We start from the raw sequence: 27,188 nt of genomic DNA on the forward strand, positions 1-27,188 counted from the left end.
TTTGGCAAATTGTGTTAGCATCTCTGGTTACCTCTGGTTATCTCAAAAGTTTTGTTTTTGTAGAATTAAAGGACTTGTAAAGAGATAACGAGTAAGAGCTGGGGTTTCATCACTTCTAGGAGAGAACCTGTGCAGTCGGGTTAAATTCAGCCTAGTTTTTATGGTAAGATCCTTGTTTATAGATGCGTCATTTGCAGTCTTCTGTAAGAGGGGAGGGGAGGAGCGTTCTTTTTATCAAAATTTATGTAGTTTTTGAGAGATTTAGGTTCTGTCTCTTCACACATAATCCCTACCCTGTGTGGGCTGTGTCAGTCATGAGTCAACAGCTAGTGTTTTTTTCCAGGTCAGTTGGTAGTAAACAAATCCATAGATATGTAAGGAGAGGACAGAATTTGGTATAGAGAAGGTAGTCAGGATAGGGTGATAGATTCCTTTGCTTAGAGCTCTGTGGGCTGTAATCCAAACCAAGTGGATTTTGATACTCTCCTTGACATCAACTTCATAAATGCAGTAAGTTTTTAATACGAAACTAGTGACATTGCTCTCGAAGCAAGTACTCAAAAGCATGTCCTAGTGGTTAACCTGGTAGTGACTGTGATGATGCCTAGGCACTCAGTATGTAATTGAGAGGTACTATTGCACAACTTAATTCAGATTGGTCATTCCATGTAAATTAGCAAAAGTGGAATTTTTGTCAAAAAAAAAAAAAACACTAGTGTCAATAAATAGGCACTTAGTAAGTCAATAGCAGTTTTATTGTTGATATATCCAAGCCATTATGCTATATATTTTTTCCTGTTTCAATACTTGAAATATCTTGTTTCAAAAACTTCACCTGCTTAAACATTTTCTCAGTCCTTGGACTACATGCCTGTCTATACACATAAAATTAAGGATATAAATAGAAAAATACCAGGCGATCCTATCTTTACTTGATGTAGTATTTTCAGCCATTTAAATTAATATGAAAACACACTACAAAAGAAGCTTGATACATGATTCAATATAATGTGTAGTTATTACTAGAACACGAAATAGCAGCTGTCATCTGGTTTTAGAAAACATCTGTATGGGTCAAAATATTTATACTTGGTCTGTGTTTAAAAGCTGCTGTTTTCCTTGCATGGTCAATGCAGAGTGAGTCAAGAAGGGAAGGTGCTGTGTCTTAAGTGTCAGGTGTGGAGCTGTGGAGCTTACATATGCACTTTGAATATGCATATTTGAATTCCACAATTTTAATCCATGACATCTCTTGTTTCCTGAGATTCAAAGGACCCTGGTTATCAAGCCTCAGCCTATCTAAATTGGGAGCTCAATGAATGTGCATTTGCTTTAAACATCTGCTGGAATATTTTCTGATCCTGGTAAACTATAAAGTTACTTAGGTATTGAGAATATAACTTGCATATTAGATCCCCTTGCACTTATTTTTTGAGTTGACAGTTGATAATCAGTTATTGTTGGGATTCTAAGAAATCTCTACAAATGCCTCTAATAACATCAGAGACAATTGGTTCCAATCCTGTGAACTCTCTGGTAAAGAAAGCGTGTGACTCTTTGGGTTTAGAAGCCATATCTTTCAGGTCATCCAGAGGAGCCCAGGCCACACCAACAGAGAAGATGGTAATACCTACAATAGAAATATTTTTAAATGGGTTAAAAATAGATCGAGCTAACATATAAAGTAACATTCCATACATTAATATATAGCTGCAGAAAAAACATCCTAATATATTTTTCTTGTTTCATTGTTTTTTGTTCCTCCTCCCCACACTTCCCCTGAGTTTCTCTGTGTATCCTTGACTGTCCTGGACTCACTTTGTAGACCAGACTGGCCTTGAACTCAGATCTGCCTGCTTCTGCCTCCTGAGTGCTGGGGTTACAGGTGTGTGCCACCGTAACTGGTTTGCAAGAGGGCACCAGATCTCATTATAAATTGTTGTGAGCCACTATGTGTGCTGGGAATTGAACTCGGGACCTTTGAAAGAGCAGCCAGTGCTCTTAACTTCTGAGCCATCTCTTGAGCCTTGCCTAATAATTTTTTAAGTGAAATCTGCTAAGTTTTTAAGGTAGACTACAGTCATTTTGATTATGGCAAAAATAATTAGTCAAAACTAAAAGCCTTGCAATCAGCAGCTTATATATTAATAACTTGCTAAAAACACTGAGATGGTCGATCCGTTCAAGACAGTGCATTGAACAAACTTTGAATAGAAGGAAACTCTCAAGCTGATGTATCTTGCTTGTACAGACCCTGCGGCAGGCATGTGTGTTTAGTAGTAAGAAAGGACTTCCTGCTGTTGTCACTTTTGGGGTCCTAGTAAGCACATTAAAGTGAGTCTGGCACGAGAGGATATACAAGCAGAGAAAGTATTTTCTGAGGAGTGGGGGCTAGTAATGATCTTGTTTTCTCTACTTGTCTTTGAAGTTACATTGACTAGTTCACAAGCATCCGGAACTCCAGTTCCAGGTGATCCAGTGCCCTCTTCTGACCTTCATGGGCACCAGATACACAAATAGTGCCCATACATAAATACAGAAAAAATACTCTAATCTTTTGAAAAAAGTTAAGTATATTAAATTGTCATTTTAAAATATCTAGTCTTTAACACTAAAGCAAAAATCTGGTGGTACAAAAAAACAACTCCCAAAGGGATTTCAGTGAAGCTTGGAAGAATTTTAGTTCACTCAGACTCTAAAGCTTATAGAATATATAAGTCCACACTGCAAGGATGCTTTCCAAAAACATGCTGACTCCTAGAATTCACAGGACCCCTTCCTTCATCCAAATACAAAGGACAGCCATCTTACCTGCATCATGGGCCGCTGCAGCAGGGCCTCGAACATCATCATAGGATTGCCCATCTGTGACAATAACCAGGAAGTTTTTGTTGGGGCTGTCCCTTATGGGACCAAAGACATTTCTAACAGTAAAGGAAATGGCATCACCAGTAGCTGTCCCACCACTCATATAGCGTATGTTCGCTAGGACAGCTAGAACATTCTCTTTGGTGTTATAGTCAGTGAAACTGAATTCTGTGCGCTGATCATAAGTGAATTGTACAGCAGCTATCTTGGCTCCAATGTCCGAGATTTCAAATGTCTTCGCTATGTTAGAAGCAAATTCCAGCATGAGGCGGAAGTTGCTATCTCCAACACTGCTGGAGCCATCAATCAGGAAGGCAATATTCACTGAGTTGTAACAGGTCTTGCTGCACATCATCTGCTCATGAGTGCAGAGCTTCTGCACCAGAGGCTTGACATATTTTGTAGTGCCAAACCAGTTGGGCATGTGATAAGAGAAGAAGCCATTGTTCCGACACACAGCCTAGTTGGGGAAGACAAAAGACACCCCAAGGTCAAAAGCTGTTTAATATTTTGCAAACTGTGGGACTGGAGAATGAACCTAGACCCTTACCTGTGTGTCCCCGCCCATTCATTACTTTTCATTTTGAGATAGGAGTCTTACTCTGTTGCACAGGCTGGCCCTGAACTCGTAACCCTGTTACTTCAGCCTCATGGGTAGATGGGATTACAGGTTTGCTCTTCCAGGCCCATATCAAACATTTTATGCTCGTTAGTCTAGTTATGGCCTTGTCATGAGTAGACTTGGGCCCCAAACAGTCACTCCTCCCCACAAACAGGAGCTCGCTCTCACGCCTTACCTTGTCAACAAATGCGACATCTTGAACCATGCCCAGCTCTTCAGGGATGGGCTTGGCCACAGAAACTATAAATACATTGACACCAAACTCTCTGGCCACAATGCCAGCTTCCTCAATGTCATCAGAAGGCCAGCCGTCGATAAACACCACCACCACTTTAGGTATCCCTTTTCTTACACCAGCGTCTGCTGTAAAGAATTTCTGAGCAGTGTGCTTCAAGGCTTTTCCTAAAAACGAGCAAAGGAGCAGCACTTGTCATGGCTCGGTTGACATTTTTATTTCTGGGTAGCAAGTTGATGCCATTACATTTAAGAATTTTAACTTGTGGAATTCAGTTAGTAAAAAAGATTATTTAATTATCCTTCAGGTAGCCAGGTGTGGTGGCACACGCCATTAATCCCAGCACTCAGGGAGGCAGAGGTAGGTGGATCACTGTGAGTTCGAGGCCAGCCTGGTCTACAAAGTGAGTCCAGGACAGCCAAGGCTGCACAGAGAAACCCTGTCTCCAAAACCAAAACAAAACATACCCTTCAGGCCTGTTTTTGGTCTTCACAACCTACTTCCCATTCCACCTTCCAGAAGTCTCACACTCCCTGACTCTGTCAGCTAAGGGAAACAACACCCCCTCCTGCCATGTGCTCTTGCTCCTGCTAACCTGTAAGGACAGCTGAGGGACAAGGGCCCTCCCAAAGTCCGCCCCATCTTCCCTCATAGGTTACGTCTCTTGGTCTTTGATTATAAACAAGTACTTTCCTAAAGCAGTAACTGACCTATCTAATGTGAGGATTATAAACTCACAATGCTGTAAAGATTTTGTTTTGTTTTTAAGCATTATCAGCATCTAGCAGTGGTGCATGCCTTTTTTAAAAAAATAACTTATTATTGTATAGTGCTCTGCCTCCATGTACACCTGCACACTAGAAGGGGACATCAGATCACATTATAGATGGTTGTGAGCCACCATGTGGTTGCTGGGAATTGAACTCAGGACCTTTGGAAGAGCAGACAGTGCTCTTAACCTCTGAGCCATCTCTCCAGCCCTCGGTGCATGCCTTTAATCCCAGCACTTGGGAGGCAGAGTTGCTGGACAGCTAAGACTACATAGAGAAATCCTGTCTCAAAAATAAAAAGCAAAGCAAAAAAATTCAGCTAACCCACTGGTATATTTTCCATACATAGAGTTGCTGAGATGCAGATCCAGGCAAAACAAGTGCAGGAAATGTGTCTCCTAAGTGGCACGATGCTGCTTTCGGCTCTAACCTCTCATCATCTGTAAGCTGCGTGCTTACCTGTGTTGGAATTACCTCCTCGGAAACCTACTTCTTTTATGGCAAACAGGACATCTTTGGAAGAAGTAAAGTTTTTCAAGTAAAATTCTATTTTGGGATGTTCACTATAAAAATGAAAAAAAAAAAAAAACCAAATAAGTTTTTCAGGAAAGGCGAAACAAGCAGTTAGATGACCTTAAAAAAGAAAATTACTAGCAGAGGGCCCAGGTTCAATTCACAGTAGCAATGTAGTGGCTCACAACCGTCTAACTTACTTCCAGAGGATTTAATGCCCTTTGACCTCTGGGCACCAGGCACACATGAGTCAGAGACATACATACACGGGGTGGGGGGGGGGGAAGGGGACTCATATATAAGTGTAAAAGTTGTTTTAAAATCACACAGTATACAATCAACTAGCACATTGCTTTCCCTCATGGGAATGCTCCAGAAATGTAACAAGTACAGTTGCTACTCAGAGTTTATTATAGTCTGGTTAATAGACTTATCCTAGTTATTTGAAGGACCGGGTTCAGTAGAATTATCCCAGTTATTTAAAGGACCGGGTTCAGAACACTTAGATAATGTGTCTAGCAAAACATGGCTAATTCAGACTCATCCGGTCCCAAAATCATCCCCAAATTTAGAATGGAACTGGAGTTACAATGGAACATATATGCAGCATGCTCAGGCAGGCGTGGCTCTGGGTTCTGGCTTCACTGAAAGTCTGCACAATTGAGCACCACATAGGCAGGAAACAATTGGTGTGAGAGTACATCAGCAATCTATTAGGTCTTTCTGGTCAGAAGACAGTTTAGACCATTATTTGTATGGGTGTGGGTGTTTCACCTGCGTGCTCTGTCAGTGCACCATGTGTGTGCCTGATGCCGGCTAGAAGGCACCATTGGATCTCCTGGAACTGGAGTGACAGCCACATGTGAGCAACCATGTGGTAAACCTGGGTCCTTTGCAAGAGCAACCAGTGCTCTTAATGCCTGAGCCATGTTTCCAGCCGCTCAGACTGACAGTTTAAAGATGGGGAAAGGGTACAAGCATGCATTGTGAAACACTACAATGTTAAATGTTTCTTCTAAAATGACAATGGCATTTGCCAATCCTAGTTGTGAGATTTAAATCATTTCACTTTTAACCGTATTTGGATCATTAAGAGACCATGTTGAGGACTTGGGGGATGGTTCAGTCCAGGACCAGGGTTCGAACTCTAGAACCCTTACAACAAAGCTGAGGGTAGTGGCCCAGATTTGTGATCCTAGTGCTGGGGCGGCAGATCCCTGGGACATGCTGGCTAGCCAGCCTCGCCTGCTTGGCCAGTCTCAGGCCTAGATACCTGTCTAAAGCAACAACAAAAAGCAGCACCTGAAGAGTAAAACCTGAGGTTGTTTTCTACCTTCCACATATACATGCATGTGCACCTGTGCACATGAACACACACACACACACACAAGGACATGTTGAGTAAAACATCTTTACAGTCAGTATTAAGAGCAAAGTTTTAAGCTTTTAGCCTAAGCAGCCATTTTAATGTCAGGTTTGGTTTTTTGTTTGAGACAAGATCCCGCACTTCAGCTCTCTGAGCTGAGAGCCTGAAGACTTTTACCACAGTACTTGACTCTTCAAGGTACTTTGTGTGGCAAGAAGAGTGCAGTATGCCTGCGTACCTGCTGGCTTATGTCAGCATTCCTAGTGGAATCTAGGTCACAGAGTCCGAGTTCTTGGTATGGTTACTTTTTCAGTTTGTAGCCGCTTTCAACTATTCAAATTCAGACTTAGGAGATTCATTACTTTTTGCGCTGTTAGTGATGCAAGGCCCATTCTGCTCTATTTAAATATGAGCTCGTTATCCTAGTGTTTACTAAAGCTCCAGAAACCTCTGAGTCCATAAGTTAATGCAACTTTCACTTTGAAAAAGCACAAGGTTAAATAAGCCAAAACTAGACAATGTAAGAAAGAAAGTCATGTTGAAATGTACAGTAAAGCCATGATAATCAAAATATTTAGAAAATACAAGTACATACGGCAGGCATAATGGCACACAACCTTTAATCTCAGCACTTGGGAGGCAGAAGCAGGCAGATCTCTGAGTTCGAGGCCACCCTGGGCTATAAAAACAAAAACAAACACCCAACAAAACAAACAATAATAACAAAGAAAATCAGTACCTGAGTGAAAGAAACTTGTTAGATTAGATGTTCATGAAACTGATATTGCATTTAAATCAACACAAAGTGCTTTGTGTATTATTTTTTTATGTGCAGTGGTGTTTTGCCTGCATGTATGACTGTGTGAGGGTGCCTGGTCTCCTGGAAACGGGGTTACAGACAATTATGAGCGACCATGTGAGTGCTTGGAAGTGAACCTGGGGCCTCTGGAAGAGCAAACAGTGCCCTTAATCGCTAAGCCATCTCTCTAGCCCCTAGGGCTCAATGTCTTAAAGGCAAAGGGAAATGGCTATATTATATAGAAAAGCTGAATAGCTTTCAGGCAGAACCAACTATAAAAAGTAACAGACTTGGGAGGCAGAGGCAGGTGGATCTCTGAGCTCTAGGCCAGCCTGGTCCACAGAGCAAGCTCCAGGACAGCCAGCGCTACACAGAGAAGCTGTGTCTCAAAAACCAAAACGACAACAGCAACAAGAAGTAGCAAAAAGAACATTAATTAATGCTTGTATTTGTGCTGGGCTACCCTCACACACCGCTAACAGTATTAGCTGGCTGAACTTTCTATAAAGCAGTTTAGCTATTTTACTAGAGCTGTTTAAAGTGTCTGAACTTTACACCTAAGAATTCAGCTGAATGCAATAATCAAGGATGGGTACAAAGCTGACAGAAGACGTCTCCTCACAGGGTGCTGTGTAACAGGAATGCAATGGAAGACTGTCCACACAAGTGTGCAGAAGGAAAACTGTAAAACCATTTACAGTGCAAGGGGGTTAAACACTAAGGGGGTGAATAACCTGGGTCCAACATTTTTACAGCCTGAATTGTAGAAAAGGGGGAGTGTGCGTGCAGGTGTCTTCTCAAATGCGGAAAGGAAGTAACCTTATAAAGATTCGTCTGAGAAATGAGCTACTTTTGTACCTCACTTCCCAAGCCTCCCATAAGGAGCACGTTAGAGTGTTAAAACCCTCCAGTATTTTTATAGGAATGAAGTAAAAGCGGTCATGAGTCAGAACACAGTCCATGAACGATGCTGTGTGAGGAGATTTCTGAGAGCTTGTGAGACAATTCCACGTAAGCATCTCTTGTTCATAACTTCAGCTGTTCTTGGACCAGGCTTTCGTGCTCCTCCCAGGTAGAACAATAGGAATGGGTTTTACTTCACCCACCATCTTACCTATTAGTATTCAGAATGATGTTTGCAAGCAACAGTGGTCCTTGTGACTGTATGCGGCCTAAACTCATGTGACCTTGCCCTTGTGACTGTGTACAGCTTGAACTCAAAGTGAACGTTGCTCATATGATCTTGCTTAACCTTCACATTATAAATTGTCTGATACCCTGAGGACAGTCGCCTGCTAGAGAGAATCTCTTGTGTACAGTATGGAAGCATCACCTGTCAATAAAAAACGGATGCCCTACTAGTTGAGGCAGGAACTAGGAGGTGGGAGTTCTGGAGAGGGAGAGAGGAACTCTGGGATAGAGTCGGAGGTGGGAAGATTTGCCACAGCCTCCGAGGAGGACATGCATAAAACTGAGGAGGGGTAACCAGGCATGCGGCACACATAGGGTAGGATAAATGGGTAAAAGTAAGTTATGAGCTAGTCGGGGAACGAGCCAAAGCTTATATGGCCTAGGCATTTATTCATAAAATAATAAAGTCTCAGAGTTGTTTGTGGAACTGGACCACGGGAAGGGCCAGTGGTTACAGCCTACTGCATGAGGCTTCAGTCCACCTCATTTTTTAGGCTCCACTCTCCCAGGTTCACACTACCAATTTAGGGCAGTAACAGAACTGCTTGGATCCCCAATGAAGGGACATAGAAAAGGCTAAAATTAAGAGAGAGAGAGAGAGAGAGAGAGAGAGAGAGAGAGAGAGAGAGAGAGAGAGAGAAAGAAAGGAAAGGGAACAGAGAGCTCACTGCTGCTCCCTCCTGAAAAGGAAACCCAAGAACTGAAATAGAGAAAGGGTGTTTGTGTAAGGTTTGCAGGCCAGTAAGCCCTTTTTCTAGCTCTCTTACAGGCAGCGCAAAGTCCTTTTATGCCATTGACACATTCAGACCTGCACAGGCTACCCAGGCAGCCTTTGATATTGTTGTTGCTGCTGTTTGCCGTTTTGGGGAGTAAGAACCTTGCATGTGCATGGAAGGGTTTTCAGAGATTGTTTTTAAAAGACTGTGTCTCACAATGCAGCCCTGGATGGCCTTGAACACACAGAGATGAGTACAAAGCTGACATGAGGCTATTGCCGGCCTCCGACTCCTGAGTGCTGAGATTAAAGACAGACACCACCGTGCCCAGCCTTGCATAGCCTTTTTGTGTGTGTGTGGGGGGGGGGCGGGGGAGTAGTGTTTCTTGAGACAGGGTTTCTCTTGTAGCCTTAGCTGTCCTGGACTCGCTTCGTAGACCAGGCTGTCCTCAAACTCACAAAGATCCGCCTGCTCCGCCTCCCTGAGTGCTGGGATTAAAGATGTGCGCCACCACACCCAGCTTTTTTATTAATGATCCATTTTTAATAAATAAATAAATTAATTAATTATGTATACAGAACTCTGTCTGCATGTATACCTGCAGGCCAGAAGAGGGCATCAGATCTCATTATAGATGGCTGTGAGCCACCATGTGTTTGCTGAGAATTGAACTCAGAACCTCTGGAAGAGCAGTCAGTGGTCTTAACCTCTGAGCCATCTCTCCAGCCTCCTTAAATTATTTTTAACTGAAATGAATATAACAGCTTGAGAAGTTGTCATCATTCAAGAAATGCACAATCTCTCCATTTCATTAAAGTTGGTACCTGGCTTGAACGAGGCCCACGTGTGGTCCTTCTGTTCCAATTCCCAACATCAGCGCCACTTTCCCAACAAAATTCTTCTGTAAATTAAATCGGCGCTGCCCTATATTAAAGCTTCCATCGATGAGAAATGCAATGTCTGCCTTGCAGTCTGCAGAGAGCCAAAGAAGGGCTTCGTTAGTCTCAAGAGCACTGGAGGAAATGCCATTTTCCCAAACACTTAGCTTACCTTTATTGCCAGTCTTCTTCTCTGGTGTTTTCTTTTGTCGTTTACCTGAAACAAACGAAGCTCTTGGCAACAGCAAGATGTTTACGCAGCAGGAACTTCCACCTGGATGAGTCCATGGCAAGGAGTGCCATCCTTAGAAAGACCTTTAAGGTCATTCCGTGGTTTTCTGGACTCAGAAAGTGAGGCGCCAACAAGAAAGACAACAGAACTGTGGCAGGCCCATGTATTTGGTATGGGTTTATCCAAGGCTTTGCTATCTTAAACCCACAGTTGAAGCAAAACTGGGAAAACAGAGCCACCTGTTCTTAATTTCTTTGACCAGGGTCAGAGAGATGGAGCAACAGGTAAGAGCCCTTACTGTTCTTGCAGAAGACCCAGGTTTGGTTCCCAGCAACCACGTCAAGCAGCTCAAGTTACAGTGGCCTGTGACCTAGGTTCCAGAACAGCTACTATCCTCTTCTGGTTCTGCCTTTGTATGCATACACACAACGTACATAAATACATTCAAACACACACATACACGTAAATAAATCTCTAATATTTTGGAAAAAGATCCCTGGATTTTTTTTTTTTTTGGTAGCAGACACACAATTTCTTTTAGTCACATGACAGTGCAGAAACTAAGGGGATTTCATGAAGCAAATAGCTGGAAAGACGTCCTGGACCAGTTTCTACACATGGCCCATCACACCAGGAGGAGAGAGAAAGGACCGAAAATGGATGACCTAGCCTTATAATAAAGAAGAGAAGAAATGTGAAATATAAAGTGGAATGCTTCCACCCAAAATACATCAGTAAACATGAAGTCACTGCTTTGCTTCTCTTTAATATTAGTGGTCTGAAGGAAGGGGTCTACCAACATCATTTATAAGTCCAAATTATGTGCCATGGAAGAAAGGGGATCAGCCCCGTGTTTCATACCTGCAGGTGGATGAGCTGTGGACACTGCTCGTCCTGTGGCTTCCTGGGTACTGCTTTTGCCTTCTGTTGAAATGAGAATTTATTGTTTTTCTTTTCCTTCTCTGCCATCAGATCATTATGAATCTAAAATTCTGCCTGACAATTAAAAGGGTAATGGTGACTCAGGTATAAACACACTGGCTGCCGGGCATGGTGGTGCATGCCTTTAATCCCAGCACTCGGGAGGCAGAAGCAGGTGGATTGCTGTGAGTTCGAGGCCAGCCTGGTCTACAAAGCGAGTCCAGGACAGTCAAGACTACACAGAAAAACCCTGTCTCGAAAACAAACAAACAAACAAACAAACAAACAAACACACTGGCTCCTAGGGTTTGGAGAATCCAAATGCATTCTTGATATATTTCAGAAGATCACCCAAAACTGAATTCTCTAGTTTGACAGTTTGTTACTTGCTAAGTATGTGGGCATTCAGACGGAAAACAATTCAGATTTTGGTTTCTACTGCATGAAGCGAGATTGTTACTCCCCCAGTCACCCGAGTTTGGTTTAGGAGACTCTGCCCGATAGTTGATTTCTTAACTACAAAGTTTTCCATCAGAATCACAAAGGTTGGGCTAAGAAAAGCAGAGAACCCTTCTGAGGGGAGTGGGGGTTGTTTATACACAGCTGAGAACAAGGAAATTGTACCTACTGGTCACAGCGAAGGATGCGGACCACCGAGAAAGCGTCTGGGACTGGATGCCATTGGCTTCTACTGAGGAATAGTTCTCCCGACCAGGAAGGCTATAGACCCGCACAGGTCCCCCCGAAGTACCAATCACTCCCCTGCAAAGTGAGAGTTACAGCTAAACACTGGGCAAGAAAAAAGCTAAGTGGAGAAGTTGCCTAAGGATGCTTGCGGCTAGCCGTTTGTTTTGTTTTTGTTTGTTTCTTTGTGTAGCCTTGGCTGTCCTGGACTCGCTTTGTAGACCCGGCTGGCCTCGAATTCACAGTGATCTGCCTGCCTCTGCCTCCTGAGTGCTGGGATTACAGGCATGCACCACCAGGCCTGGTGCTGCTGGTCTTTAAGACCTGCTTACACAGAAACAAATATGTCTGGAGAAATGACTTTGTGCTGTCAAACTTTAAAAGTGATGACACGGACACACTGGCATCCTGTTTCCTATATCTCAGAGATTCAGAATTAATAAAGAGGTGCCGGTTTTCTTAAAGAAACTGCATGTGCCTTTGGACTGTATTATAACAAATCATACCCCCACTTCTACGGTAGGATGGCATGGCATTGGCTTACCACAGTGACATTCGGCAAGATATTTGACAACCCTGAAGTTCAGTCTCCTCATGTGAAAAACAGGACAAAGCCGTGTCTACTTTAAGATTTGTGCTGGAAGCTAAAACAATGCTTTGTATAATATTTTAAAAAACTCACATAATATAGGACACAGTGACCTGCTTTAGAACCATAGGAATGCAGCCACCAAGCACTAATGCAGGGCTGGGGAGATGGCTCAGGGTTTAAGAGCACCTGCTGCTCCTCCAGAAGCCCTGAGTTCAGTTCCCAGCACTGTAAGCTGGCTCACAACCACATGTAACTCCAGCTCCAAGAGACTCAACAGCCTCATCTGTTCTCCAAAGGCACCCAAACACCTATAGCATACACACACACACACACACACACACACACACACACACACACGTAGAAAAGGGTCCAAACAGCTTAAATGGGGGAAGGAAGTAATCACACATGTGCCACTTGCCACCGAATGCCCTTCCCACGTGTTCCGGCTTACCTATGGACAGCAGCCCCACAGATGCTGGACACCGAAGCATACACTATGTTCCCGAACACAGAAAACTCATCAAGAGAGCAGCCCCCTGGGCAGAGCACATCGGCTTTCTCTTTGCGGATATCCAGGCCTCTGGTAAAGCAGGTGATGGCGATAGGAACTGAGGAGAAATGACACGTTTACCTAAGAGCTCCTAAGGCAGCCTCGGGGGTTGTAGGGGACGTGGGATATGGGGTTATTTTTACTCCCATAATTTCTATACTTCTGCCAAAATACTGACTTAAAGGCTGACACCGTTTTAGATGTTAGCAAGTCAAAAGAGATTTCCAATTTAATCTAGGGCACAGTTACTACAGGTGTCTAATGTGACAACGTCACCCCAGTTCTTAGTCGATTTGGAAAATGTAACTGAAAGTACATCAGGATGAGAAAATAACGTTAGCCTCTGACCCAGTCTTCACTCTAGAAATGCAAACATCTCCGTTGTGATGAAACTGTTCACAGTTGCCTGTGGTGACGGGGAATCTGGACCGAGCTGTGGCTGAGTGTCTTCATCAGCACAGGCAACAGTCTTGAAGCCACCCTTTCCAGGGGATTTGTTAACCTAGTTACTCTATACAGCTAGAGCGTTAAAAAAAAATCTCACATTCCCGTAAGGCAGCCTGGTGGCCAGAGCCACCGTGTGTGTTAGTTGCTCATTTTACAAATGAGGAAATGAAATCCAGACAGCTGATTAGCCTAAGGAGCACTCCACAAACTCCCAGAGGATAGGACACAAGCAAGTTAGTCCTCCGCTGGAACCCGCTTCGATCTCCTCCAGATCTGCCAAAGGGATGTGGAAAGCAGCAAATGCTTTTTTTTTTTTTTAAAGAAAACTCTGCTAATATGCTTAAATCTTACAACCAGCCAGACCAATTTAAAACAAAAATGAAGTTTTCCACCCAGTGTGGCTCACTCAGACATCCAGATGAGGCAGGAAGATTGCCTTGAGTTTGAGGCTAGAGTGGGTTACACAGTGAGTTCAGCTCAGCGTGAGCTACAATGACATCCTAAAATGGTAACCTGTCAATTTATTGTTGATTAAATCGAGTTAAGGTTATTAAAAACGATTTTCCGAACATAAAGAAATGTAGTTATCCAAGACTTTCGGAAACAGATGTTTCGGAAAAACATCTCCCAAACCTGACAAGTTAAGCCAAGGCTCCTTGTCTGTGCTGCTACCTGGACCATGGAAGAAAGGGGAAGACGCCAGGTGCGCTATCAATTCCTCAGCTCAGTTAAAATCCTAACTCCAAACATGAGTCCAGCACCTCTCTCAAATGCCCCAGTCTTTCCCGTTTTCAGCGACAGGGTGAGGAGGGGGTGTCAGCGACAGTGAACTGATACTGCCTGGAGCTGCTAAAACTGACTGGGCAAAAGGTGATCCAGGCAGCCAGGTGCGTGGTACTTACCATTTCTGTTTTCAAGAAAGGCAAACAGTTTAGAAACCAAACTGTCTCTTACATCTCAGAAAAGACAACGAACCACACTTGGACCTCCACACTTGGAAGAAACTCTTTTGAGGCTTCCAAATGAGCGATAGGAACCGCGACGGCGCTTTCCATAGGGGTGAGAACTGGACATGAGCCGCCCCCTTTGTGGGCTGGGACCAACAGGTTTTCCCCAACTCAAACGCAACGCAGTTAACTAGGGACTAATGGTCCGGGGGGGGGGGGTACGTGGCGTGAGCCGCTGTAGGAGCCCCGTGGGTCCTCGGGGATCCTGGCGTAGTGAAACAGGTGCGCTGGAGATGGGTATGGGCACGTCTCTTGCTCTCCAGCCCCGCATCCCTCCGCAGGTCCTCAGGCTGCGCGGACCGACCCTGTTTCCCTCCCTTTTCCGCCCGCACCAAACTCACCTGCCCCTTCCGCGCGCGCAAGCCTGGGCAGCAGCAGCAGCAGCAGCAGCCACGCACCTGAGGAGAGAGGACAGCGAGGTGGCTGCAGCCTCCGCCCGCGCGGGCGGGGCTGCGAGGGCGAGTACCCACCGAGGCAAAGAGCAGGGGTCCAGGACGCGAGCATGGCGGGGGTCTGCGTGGACCTGCGGGAGAGCTAGGCGTGAGCGAGGCTCGCCGGGGACCCCAGGGCCCCTGGCTCCTTGGAAGCCGGAGACGGCGGGAGAGCCTAGCCGCTGTTGATCGAACAACCTCAGTCAAGCTGTGCCACCTCGGACCGGCGCGGGGGACTCCAGGACACACGGACAGGGACGGACCTCGCACACCTCCCCGGGTCCCGCACCTGCGTGGGATCCGCCCGGCTGCTCCCGAGTGCGGTAAGCGCGGCTCCGCGGCCGCTATAAAGGCCAGCGGCGCGCATGAGCACTATGCGGGGGGCATGGGCGGGGGCTGGGAGTGGTCCCGGGTCCCCCACCCGCCTCCCCACGTAGGGCGGTGGCTCGCCAGCTCCGCCCTCCGCCCCCGACGGCCCTGGGGGAGGCCGGCGCGTTGGCGCCTCTCCCTGCGGTGTGAGGGTCCCCTGGGGAGGCGTGAAGGTCGCGGGCTTGGTGGCAAAAGGCGTCGGAGCGCGCCTAGGGACAAGCCTAGGGAGGTGCAGGGCGTTCAGAGTACCGGACGGGGTCAGTCTTTTTTTGCCCAGAGGGAATTGAGGGGCCTCTCCGCAAAGTGGCAGCGGGGTGCAGAGCAGCGGAGCCAGCCGTCCTGAGAGTGAGACTTCCCAACTTCGCGCCTACATTTAAAATAAAACCAACTGGCATTTGGTGAATGCTATGGTGGAAAACTTGTCTTATGACCCGCTATTCTTCAGGGGCTTGGCCTTTGGACTTCGGATAGAAAACGGTTTTCCGTTGTAGAGGGTATGTAGGTATTTTGTATAGTGCTCCTAACCTCCAGACAATATTTACATTTTCATTTTTCTTCCTCTTTTTCCAGACCAGGAAAGATTCATCCTTGTTTGTCCTTCCAGTCTTAGAACTTTAGCTTTGGTAATATGTGCACCCCTATTCGATTATAGTAACATTTCATCACGGCCATGGAGAAAGAACCGAACACATGGCGGGAGGTGGGGCGGAGGAGGCGGTGTTAGCGACAGGCGGTGACCTGCAAGGGAGCTGAGGAACTCCAGACCCGGACAGCCCTTGCTCTACTTTTGTTTTGGGACATGGTTTTACTGTATTCCACAGTGACCGTGAATTCACAATCCTCCTGCCTCAGCCTTCTGCAGTGCCACGAGTGTACCACCACACCTGGCTACAATATCTGTTTCAAAACTAACTTTATTTAGTTGTAATTTACGTCATAGACGTCCTCCATTTAAAGAACAGGATTCAGTGACTTCCAATAAGTTTATCATCCTCATCGTACATCAATTTTAGAACAGTCCATCACCTCCAAAAAAAAAAAAAAGATGCCTCCTGGTGATTGGCGGGGTGGGGGTGAGGCCCTTTCTCCATCAGCACTCTCAGGAATCACTAGTCACTTCCTCTCCCTACAAATTTGTCTTCTCCATGTGGACATTTATGTAAGTGGGGTCCTACACCAGCGGGCATGGTACTGAGGTTCGCCTATGCTGGATGTGTAGAGCGTTCCCCCATCAGCTGGCTAGCCCCCCTGCCTGGGTAGAATGCGTTGGTGTTTTCACCAGGCAACCTGGGGCTATTGGTTTGATTCCTCTTACCACCTGGGTGTCTTCTGCCTGGAAAGAGATGAACTGCTTGATTGGTGGACTGGGAAGTTCTGCGTGTTTCTTTTTTCATGGCAGCTTGAAAGATTTGATCCCTTCCACAAGAATGTTGTGCTTTTCTCAGAAGTCTGCTTAACCACCCTGATGGTTTCCTTGGGAGAAAAACTGAAGATGAAGACAATTAAAACTGTCTTTTTCAGGCGGATCACTGTGAGTTCGAGGCCAGCCTGGTCTACAAAGCGAGTCCAGGACAGCCAAGGCTACACAGAGAAACCCTGTCTCAAAAAACCAAAAAAAAAAAAAAAAAAAAAAAAAAAAAAAAAAAAAAATCCAAAAAAATACCTGTCTTTTTCATGATTGCTCTTTGTGTGTCCTCCTCCACTCTGGCTAAGAGACTGTCATGATCATGTTTAATTAGTTACCCTGCATCAACCCAGGCTGCTGTGACTCACATGACCACAGGGGCACAAGGCAGAGCCCTTGCATGGTACAGTCCCTGGTGCCATTCCACAGTGATCTGGCAGAACCAGAACTGTGCAGCTATATCCATGATAGACCCTGAGAGTGTGTGATTTAAGAATTAGAGGAAATAGCTCATTGAGTTTCATGGCTGTTTATCCAGGCATCTTAATTGTCTTGTTTTGAAACATTTAAGAGAAGGTAGTCTTTATTTATTTTTATTCTTTTGGAAAGGCCAACCAAGGAGAGTGGAGGAGTCAGAGTAATCTTTATTTTCCTCAGTTAGTTTGTTTTTCATGTTCCCATAAGTATAGGGAGAGAAAATATGTGATTTAAGAGGTCTGTCTTCAGAGCCAAACAGGGAGAGCCAGATCTAATGCATTTGACAGAAAAAGACAAATTGTTAAAATTACATTTTTGTGTTTAGCTGGGTGTCATTTCAGAGCATTGTACTCCCAGGGTTGCTAGTTTATCTTGCTCTAATGAAGTGCAGTTAGTATTAAAAACCAGAGAGCAGCTGGTGCTAACTGAGCTGCAGTGGGGACCACCTGTGGAGCATCCATTTGTGCAGTATCCTGGGTCTCCCTTCCCCTTAGATATTCTGATCCTGTTGGCTGGCATGGGCCCAGCACCTAAGGCATTCATAGAACTCTCCAGATGATTCTATGGCGTAGCCCCAAGGCATATATCTCAATTTTAGCAGAGAAGTTAATAATTCTAATCTTTCACTGACTTTTCACATTTTCCACTGAGATTCTATTTCTATGTTTCTACAATGAAACTCTGATGATAATTCTTTAAATTCATTGCCCGGGACGAGGGAGATGGTTTAGCACAGAAAGGTGCTGACTCTGCAAGCCTGGCCACCAGAATTGAATCCTAGGTGACCCATGTAAAGGTGGAAGGAGAGATGTGATTGTCTATGGTTGTCCTCTGACCTCCAGAGGTGGGCGCCGTAGCTCTAGCACTCACACACTCAAGCAATACTAAACGAAATGAGTAAATTCCGTATGAAAACAATGCGGAAAGCTTGGAAACCCGAGCTTTAGAAGTGCTTGTCGGTGTTGGAGGCACAATGTGCTGTTAGCAAACACGAGGGCAGGGATGAGACCCTGGGTGCATTACCCAGCTGCCCCCAAAACAAGTTTTGCTGAGTGTAATGTGCAGCATGTCTGGTTACAATTCTGACTTTGTAGAGAACGGGGCCACATTCCTGAGGGGCTGAGCTGCCTCTAACGTCTACAGACGTTACAGAACGAACTACAGACGTTCGAGGTTTCAGCCTTTTGAATGCTGCTGGTGGCTGTGAACGGGTCTTGAAACAGAGTTGTAGTCGCCTGCTTGGATTGCCTTCAACTCAGCCACGAGCTCCAATGTCTGCTCATCCTTCTGTTGACTTCTCACAGGGTGAAGCTGGTGTTTTCTCAGCTGGTGACATTTTGGCTGTCAGTCTTTTGTTTTTCATGTTTATTTATTATTTAGTTGTTTGTTATTTAGGATGTGGAATGGGCCCCAGGGTATTTGTTCTTGTTGGTTTTCTCCTGGCTATCAGTGCTGTGCCTACTTGTGTGCCCCTGAAGCGCTCTGTAAGCAGTTACTTAGTACAAAGCCTAATTTACCCTGACTTTCATTTTGATGATCTGGAAGTGAAAACGGTCCCTTTTTAGGAGGTATCAGGTTGCCCTAAAGTGTCCCATCCATATCCATGGCTTTATTAGAGAGAGGGAAATAGGCTTTGGGGCTCCTGTCGCTCATGCAGTGGTACATCAACTTATTCTCTGTCTAGTTTTCCCTATTGTCTTCCACTGTTACTATCTTATACTAAAGCAAGTGCATACAGAAAACTTTGGTTCTGATGGTGACTAGCAGCAGAAGAAATGTCCACCACCTTTGAGGAATGAAAATTAAAAGCTGTAAGTCAGCGGTAGAATTCTACCACTGGTCTGGTACACACAAGAAGCCCTCCCTCCCTTCAATCCCCAGCACTCGAACACTAAAAATAAAAAAGTTGGTCCAGAGATGGTCCGGTAACCCCCAGGCCTCAGTTTTCTCTCTCACAAAGTGAAAGGATTTGGACCAGCGGTTGACAACAGCTTCCCATTAGCCACGCTTTGTAACTAACTGCATATATGTTTGCCCACTCAAATGTGATGATCAGGGGCTGTGATGTTTTCCGAGGTTGGAATGTAGTCAGTTAAGAAACACTGGCTGTGCCCTGAGATCTACCTTCATATTCTAAACAGTCAGGCCAAATGATAATTTCTAAGTAGGTTTATGGTTTATGAAGAACAAAAGGCTAACATGAGTTCTTTATATATTTCGGGAATCAGCCCTTTATCAGATGTGGATTTGGTGAAAATTTTTTTCCTATTCTGTACACTGCCATTTTGTCCTCTTGATGGTGTCTTTTGGATTGCAGCAGCTTTCCAGTTTCATGAGATCCCATTTATTAATTGTCAGTTTTAGTGCCTGAGTAATTTGTGAACTGTTCAGGAAGTTGTCTCCTGTGTCAATACGTTCAAGGCTATTCCCCACTTTTTCTTGTCAGTCTCAGTGTACCTGGTTTTATGTTGAGGTCGTTGATCCATTTGGACCTAAGTTTCCTACAGGCTGATAAGTATGAATCTGTTTGCATTCTTCTACATGTAGACATCCAGTTAGACCAACGCCGTTTGTTGAGGATGCTTTCTTTTTACCATTGTATAACTTTGGCTTCTTTACCAAAAATCAAGTGTCCGTAGGTATGTGGATTTAGGTCTGGGTCTTTAATTTGATTCCATTTATCAACCTGTCTGTTTTTATGCCAACACTATGCAGTTTTTATTACTATAGCTATGTAATACAGGTTGCTATCAGGGATGGAGATATATTTGAGTATTGTTCTTTCAAGGTCTGTAAAGAATTGCTTTTGGGACCCTTGTCCTCCTACTGGGTTGCCTCATCTAGCCCTAATATAAGGGGAAGTGCCTAGTCTTACTGCAACTTGATATGCCTTGTTTGGTTGACATCCTTGGGAGACCTACTCTTTTCTGAAGGGAAACAGGAGGAGTGAATTGGGAGGAAGGAAGTGGGGGAGAGACTGGGAGGAGAGGAAGGAGGGGAAACTGCTGTTGGGATATAATATATGAGAAAAGGAGTTAATAAAAACAGTTATATACATATACACGTACATACACACATCTATAAATGTATATGTGCACACACACATACACACACACACAGGCCTAATGTGATGTGTTAGCTACTTTTGTCGACCTGATACAACCTAATATACCCTGCAAAAGAATCTCGATGAATGATTATTTAGATCAGGTGGCCTGTGAGCATGGCTGTCTTGGTGGCCTTAGTTCCCTGAGTTTGGGCTTTGGACTTTGAGAGAGTAGAAAAAGCTAGTGAGCCCAATATGTACATGTACTTATTCTCTCTTTGCTCTTTAGAAAAGCCACATTTTAAAGACTTATGTTACTTTTAATTACGGGTCTGGAGGAGTATGTTCATGTGAGTTCACACACTCACAGAGATCTCTTGGGGCTGGAGTTACAGGTGGTTGTGAGCCGTCTGATGTGGGTGCTGGGAACTGAACTAGGGTCCTGTGCCAAAGCAGTGTGTGCTCTTCACCACTGACCCACCTCTCAGTTCTGTCTCTGCTCTTCATATTGATGTGACTCGTCACCTCGAGTTCCTGCTTAACATCGCCCCAACGATGGGCTCGTTGGGTAAGTCAAACAACCCTTTTCCCTCAAGATGCTTTTGATCAGGGCGTCTTATCACAACAACAGAAGTGGAGTCAGGACTGTTCGCCTGTAGGATAGGAGGGAACTAGTGCTGATCTCAGACCCTCACTCTAATGCTCCACTCCAGAAGTGACTATTATGATACTCGTACTGTGAGATTGTTCATCCTTGTCTTAGGAGATGTACTTGGTCTGTGGTGTGTAACCACTGCTGATTGGTCCAGTTGTTTGAAACCATTCATTCAAGAAGTCTTCTCATACTGAGCTATCAGATCTAAAATAGACTTCTTACCTGTGTGGTTCTAGGGTTATGTATTGATGATATTGATAATGGTAAAGCTTATAAATCATTTTCTGTAGATCAAAGAACATAAGCTCAATATAAAATGTGTCCAGATAACTAAGTGTAGATTGCATAAAATTTTAATCCCTGTCTGTCTGTCTGTCTGTCTATCTATCTATCTATCTATCTATCGAGACAGGGTCTTTCTACATAGCCTGGCTGTGCTGGAAGTCACTATGTAGACTACTACTCTTTCCTCAAACTCACAGAGATCCACTGCTTCTGTCTCCCTATGGCTGGGATCAAAGGTGTGTGCCATCATGCCTGGTAGCATATATAAAATTTTAAGTGTTTAACAAGGAGATTGATTTTTTTTTGGAGTTATCTTTTTAAATTTTAATCTAGTTTTATTTTGTAATTCTACACTGACACTATTTCAGAATGATCATTGAAGACATGTTAGTATTTTGTCAAATTTAATTAGCCATAAAATGATACATTGTTATCATCGTTTTCTAATGGGTCATATTTTTGTCTCTCAACCACCTTCAGCTCCTGCATGGGAGACAGTTGCATAGATGGTCATGGATTGGCGTGGGCTGGACAGAAAAGTTGAGGAGCTCAGACAAGAACAGCTGGTAAGGGTCTGACAGTCAGTGTCCCTGTCCTCCCTGGCAAGGAGCAAATTAACGCCTGAGACTGGAAGCCACAGATTACGGCCCAGATCTGTGGGCAGCTCAAGCTGTGGCTTCCTTTTAGTCACACACTTTTCTACACGCAGGACTCAGACCTGGAAAGCTCAGGGCCAGCAAACACTCTCTACAGCGCCTCCCTTGTCCAGAGCACTTAAACAGATCCGAACACTGCTGTGGGTCCCCCACTAACAGACCACAGTGTTAAGCCGTACTTCCCCACTGCCCAACACACTTAGATGACACCTCTTGGCTTAGACATCCACTGCCCGAGATACACAAATCAGACAGTCTTCAGAGTGCATGAAACCTCACTAGCCCGCAAGGTGAAGTGGATTCTGGGATAGGAGAAAGGGAACCCCCTAAAGAGGTTGCAGTCCTGGGCAGCTGACTTTCTGTGCTCCAGGCTCAGTACAGGTTTGAACATGATGAAACAGAAGGAGCTCTGACTTCAACTGACCACTTGGCCCCCTAGCAGGCTCCATATTAGAGACCTCAGAAGGACAGCACACCGACACATGGTTTGTGGGGTTTGCTGGTTTTGTTTTTAATATTAGCATACAAAGTTCAGGTTTCATTATGACGTTTTCTTTCTCAAAATATTTATTTGTTTGTTTGTTTGTCTGTCTCGTGTGTGTGTGTGTGTGTGTGTGTGTGTGTGTGTGTGTGTGTGTGTGTAAGCCAGGAAGAGGGTTGTTGGGTGTTCTCCATTTGTCTCTGTCTGTTCCTTCAAGGCAGGCAGGGTCTCTTCTTGAAACTGGGGTTCGCATCTCAGACCTGGGGTTCCGAGTATTTGCGAGAACCCCAGGCTTGCTACGTGGGTGCTGAGATCTGATTGTGCCAAGCAAGTGCTCTTAGCTGCAGGGCCGCTCTCCAGCCCCATCATAGCATTTTCAAACAAAAGTTGTTTTTGCTCACTCTCTTTCCCCCTCTTCTTCCCCCGGAGCCTCCCTTCCACTTACAGGTCACGTGTGTCCTCTTGTTTTTCCCTTCCTCAACACCTCCTTCACCTTCTCTTGGTCTTTGTAGTTTTATAGCTTATAGCTACACACACACACACACACACACACACACACAAACACACTGAAAGTAATGATCTGAATATGAACAAAAACATGTGACTTTTTTTTTTTTTTGAGTCTGGGTCACCTTGCTTAATATACTTTCCAGATTCACCCATTCTTTCCTCCAAATTTTGTAATTTCACTTTTTGTTACAGTTGAGTAAAATTCCTTTGTGCATATCATTTTCATTATTGATTGCTCTGTTGCTGCTCAGGTAAGCTCATGTTTCCTTGCTACTGGAAACATGAATGTACGTGGACCTCTGTGGTAGGGTGTCAAGCATATGCTAGGAGCCCCCTCATGCGATTTCCATAATAGCTGTACCAGTGTCGCCCACCGGCATAAACTGACCAGAGTAAGATGGTATCTCAAAGCAGTTATGATTTGCATTTTCTCATAGCCAAAAATACCAAACACTTTGTAGAGTACTTATTGGCCATTTATGTTTCTTCTTTTGACAATTTTCTGCTCACTACGTTTGGCCACGTGTTGACTGGGAATTTTCTTGGTTGCCGTTAATTTCTTGAAGTTCTGGTCTTCATAACCCAGAGAGTAATCTCGGCCTGACGTGTAGCGGACAAACATTTTCCTTCCATTCTGTGGGCCGTCTGTTCACACTGTTGATAATTTGATTTGCTGTGCAGAAACGTTTTAATTTCACATCTGGGGCTGTTTGGGGCTATTTCCTGCGGTATTGTGCAGTTCAGGAAGTCCTTGCTGTCTGGAATATATTCCCTGTGCTTTCCTCCATCACACTTTTAGTATTCAGTCTTTCTATTTTGTCTTGTTTTGGTTTTTTAAATTTTTGCTTTTTGAGACAGGGTTGCTCTGTGTATTCTTGGCTGTCCTGGTGCTTACACTGTAGGCCAGGCTGGCCTCAAGCTCAGACATCCACCTACCTCTGCCTCCCGAGTGCTGGGATTAAAAGCGTGCTTCACCATGCCTGGCACAGGCTGGTAGTTTGAATTATGCATATATGTAAATCTATGTTTGGCATGTTCAAGTATCACTGGAGACCAGGAGAGAAGATGGATTCCATGGAGCTGGAGCTACAGGATGGCCAGAGTCAGTGCTGCGCCTCTGCGCGAGCAGCAGATGTTCTCAACCTCTGGGCCATCCCTCCAGCCTCAGCATTTCAGATTTTAAACCAGTCTTGGACCCATTCGAATTGATTTTTGAGCATTGTAGGAGATACAGATCTAAGTTCACTCTTCTGGTTTTATATAACCAGTTTGGCAGCACTATTTTCCAGTGTAAATAGCACCCTTATCAAAAACCGGGTAGTTGTAGATATATGGGTTTACTTCTGAGGTCCTCTGTTCTGTTCCATTGGTCCACACATCTGTCCTGTGCCACCACCAGGCAGTCTTTGTGTATTAGTTATTCTATGCATCGGTGTGACAAAACATTTGACCAAACAAGCCAAAAGAAAGAACAGGATTCTTTTTTCTTGGCTCACAGTTCAAAAGTTTAGGCTGCTATGCTGGAAAGTTGCACCTGCTGCTAGGAAGCAGTAAATACTCTGTGTGTGTGTGTGTGTGTGTGTGTGTGTGTGTGTGTGTGTGTGTGTACACACATGCACACGTGCCCCATGGGAGGTTAGAAGAGGGCTTGGAGAGGCTGGAGAGATGGCTCAGTGGTTAAGAGCACAGGCTGTTTTTCCAGAGGACCCAGGTTCAAATCCTAGCACCCACATGGCAGCTCACAACTGCCTGTAACTCCAGTTCCAGAGGTTCCCCCACCCTCACACAGACAACCATGCAGGCAAACACCAGTGCACATAAAATGAAAATGTGTAAATCATTTTTAAAAAGAGAAAAAAGAAGAGGCTTTGGATCTCCCGGAGCTGGAGTTACAGGCCGTTGTGAGCTGCCACATGCAGGAACTGGGAATGGAGCTCCAGTCCTCTGTAACAGCAGCAAAGCTCTCTGAACACGGAGCCATCTGTGCAGCTCCTGGCTTTCCTCCTTTTATACAGCCCAGGATCCAAGTCAAGGGAATGACGCCATCTACTATGGGAGTGTGTTTTCCCCTCTCAGTTTACTTGATCAAGACAATCCCTCACGGATATGCCCAGAAAACTCTGCTCAGTGATTTCAGGTCCCATCAAGGTGACAGTCACACTTTGTCATTGTAGTTGCATTTACACTAATATTTACTTATAAGTACAACAGTGTGATTTGAGGTCAGGTATTGTGTTGCTTCATGCATTGTTCTGGGATGTTTTGCTATTCACAACTTCTTGTATATGTTTTTGGAATTAAAAATATTAATAATCAATTAAACAATAATATAAGAATAAATAATAGTAAATTATTATTATAAAGAGTAATAAAAGTCTCCTCAAAAGACTTCTGTGTTGCATCCTGCCACTGGAGGCCATGTTGATGTCTGTGATCCCTGGGGCCACTGGAGGCCATGTTGATGTCTGTGATCCCTGGGGCCACTGGAGGCCATGTTGGTGTTCGTGTTCCATGCTGCCGCTGGCTGCTGTGGGTGTGGAAACTTCTTTTGCAGTGTTATTAATGACTGCAGACCCATAACTGAGGCTGAGGGACAACCTCTGCCTGCCTCTCCATATAACAAAGGATCTAGACGTGAAGCTCTTGAAGAGAGTCCTTAAAAATGTGATAAAGATGCGGAAATGGCTCTTCACAGTTGATGGCTTCTGGCAGGGGGAGGGGTGGGGGGGCGGACACAGATACTCAGTGTTCTTTAAGGGGCCGGCCATTGGGAGTCTGACCATGTTTCAATGAGTATATAAGCAGCACAAATTGAATTTGGCAGGTTTTTTTTTTATTTGGGGGTGGGGGGGTGGGGGGGGCAGGCACAAGGGTGGGGGGTAGACCTGGGAGAAATGGAAAGCGAGAGCGATGGGGTACACACTGTATTAAATTCCCAAATAATTAATAAAATAGTATGTTGAGGAAAAATGAAAATCTAAAAATGTAAAAATGACATTTGAGAATCATTACTGCCAGGGGAAAATTAAAATGAACAGGATGAATGAAAAAAAGAAGTGTTGGGAATAGATCTTCTATGGAAGTTTGGTAGGGTTAGCAACGAAGCCCATTGTGCCCTTGGGAGACTTTTAAGTGTTGCATGCACTTTGAAATTCATCCCGTTCATCTAGATTTTCCAACTTGTTCAAATATGTATTTCCAAAGTCTTTCCAATTATCTGGATTTTATTAAGCTCTTTTGTAACAACTCCCTCTTTGTGTCTAATTTTTTTGACTCGGCTCATCTCTCTCTTTGTTTTAGTTGGCTACTGATTTGTCAATCTTGTTAGCTTTTCCACAGAAACAACCTTGTTTGAGTGCATCTGCTAGTTTCTATTTCATGGTTTTCTGTCTGAATGCTTATTATTTTTTGCCATCTACTGGGTTTGGGTTTGGCTTGTTTCTCTGGAGCCTTAAGGTGAACCATCAGCTTGCTTATTTGGTATCTTTCTGATTTTCTGGTGTGATAATTTATAACTTTGTATATTCCTCTGAGGGCTACCTTAACTGGATCCTAGATGACCTGGTAGGGTATACTGTCATTTTTATTTGTTTCTGAGAATTTCAAATTTTCCTCCCCAATTTCTTCAATTGTCTATTTATTCAAAAGTATATTGTCGATAGTTGTTGAGATAGCTCAGTGGATAAAAATCCTTGCTGTGTAGGTCTGATGGCCTGGGTTTCATCCCTGGAACTCACATAAACGTGGAAGGAGAGAGTCAACGCTACACGATTGACCTCTGACCTCCACCTGTGTGCTGTGGCATGTGTCATACGTTATGTACGTGATGCACACACAGACGTCAAGTAAAATAAAAATTAAAGTATATTGTTCAGTCTCAAGTATGTGTAGATTCTGAAACTTCTCTTAATTTCCATGGCTAGTCCACTTTGGACTTGTAGGTACCAGGAATTTTCTCAAAAACAGTTTTGGTGATTTTACAATGACCTATATAATGTGGTCAGTTTAGAGATGGCCCCATGCAGTGCTGATAAGGAGGTGTATCCCCTCTCTGTCTGTGCAGTGGAATGCTCTGCAGGTATTTGTTAAGTCCAATTTGTCTTTGGCTTAACTTATCTTTGAGAATCCTTTGCTGAGTTTTAATATGGAAGACTTATCTAGCTGTGAGAGGAGGTATTGAAGTCTCTCATTATAACTGTGTCTGGATTCACATGGCGTTTTATGCCTTTAGTGTTTGTTTTATAAAGTTGGAAACCCCAAGACTTGGTGTATAAATATCTACCATGGTTATAATAAAGGGACTTGATGATTGTCCCTTTATTAATATATGTTGTCCCCACTTATCTATCTGACTCTTTTGGTTTGAAGTCTTTATCCGGTAGTAGACTAACTGCTTCCATGTTGTTGTGGCTTCTGGTTGTTTGAGAGGTTTATTTTTACCCTTTGACATTCAGTTTTGGGACGTATTTGCTATCTAAGTTT

The 27,188-nt window shown here is 44.3% G+C and overlaps 1 protein-coding gene and 1 long non-coding RNA gene across 7 annotated transcripts in view; one reads left to right on the forward strand and one right to left on the reverse strand.

The window, feature by feature from the left end:
• Window positions 1-737: 737 nt before the first annotated feature.
• COCH (cochlin) lies at window positions 738-15,489 on the reverse strand. 5 transcript variants are annotated; one of them, XM_084791815.1, is made up of 12 exons: window positions 15,086-15,489; window positions 14,862-14,914; window positions 14,733-14,789; window positions 12,839-12,995; window positions 11,740-11,873; window positions 11,052-11,114; window positions 10,131-10,175; window positions 9,905-10,052; window positions 4,955-5,058; window positions 3,666-3,892; window positions 2,812-3,328; window positions 738-1,630 (listed from the first exon to the last, which is right to left on the reverse strand). In XM_084791815.1, exons 1-12 carry the CDS (start codon window positions 15,187-15,189, stop codon window positions 1,455-1,457), a joined length of 1,785 nt encoding a protein of 594 aa, XP_084647941.1. In that variant the 5' UTR covers window positions 15,190-15,489; the 3' UTR covers window positions 738-1,454. The 5 variants fall into 5 exon arrangements, with proteins under 5 accessions (XP_084647941.1, XP_084647944.1, XP_084647945.1 ...); XM_084791818.1 differs by having other exon boundaries at window positions 15,112-15,200; XM_084791819.1 differs by having other exon boundaries at window positions 15,040-15,167.
• Window positions 15,014-27,188, forward strand: part of LOC311603053 — a 32,621-nt gene continuing 20,446 nt past the window's right edge. Inside the window, exon 1 of one of the 2 annotated variants that reach the window (XR_014780935.1) lies at window positions 15,014-15,145. This is a non-coding gene — a long non-coding RNA (uncharacterized lncRNA). The remainder of the gene's footprint in view (window positions 15,146-27,188) is intronic. The other variant, XR_014780936.1, reaches the window with a different exon arrangement.

This window comes from Acomys minous, assembly GCF_964271855.1.
Source record: "Acomys minous genome assembly, chromosome: 8".
NCBI lineage: Eukaryota > Metazoa > Chordata > Mammalia > Rodentia > Muridae > Acomys > Acomys minous.

What these genes read in the sequence shown, in the direction of transcription:
- COCH (XM_084791815.1), bottom strand. Translation starts at nt 15,189, where the DNA reads ATGCGCGCCGCTGGCCTTTATAGCGGCCGCGGAGCCGCGCTTACCGCA. An exon ending in TGTGGGGCTGCTGTCCATAG is followed by an intron (nt 11,874 to 12,838) that starts GTAAGCCGGAAC and finishes CTCACTTTGCAG; the next exon opens with GGGAGTGATTGGTACTTCGG. An exon ending in GTGGGCCTCGTTCAAGCCAG is followed by an intron (nt 5,059 to 9,904) that starts GTACCAACTTTA and finishes TCATTTTTATAG; the next exon opens with TGAACATCCCAAAATAGAAT.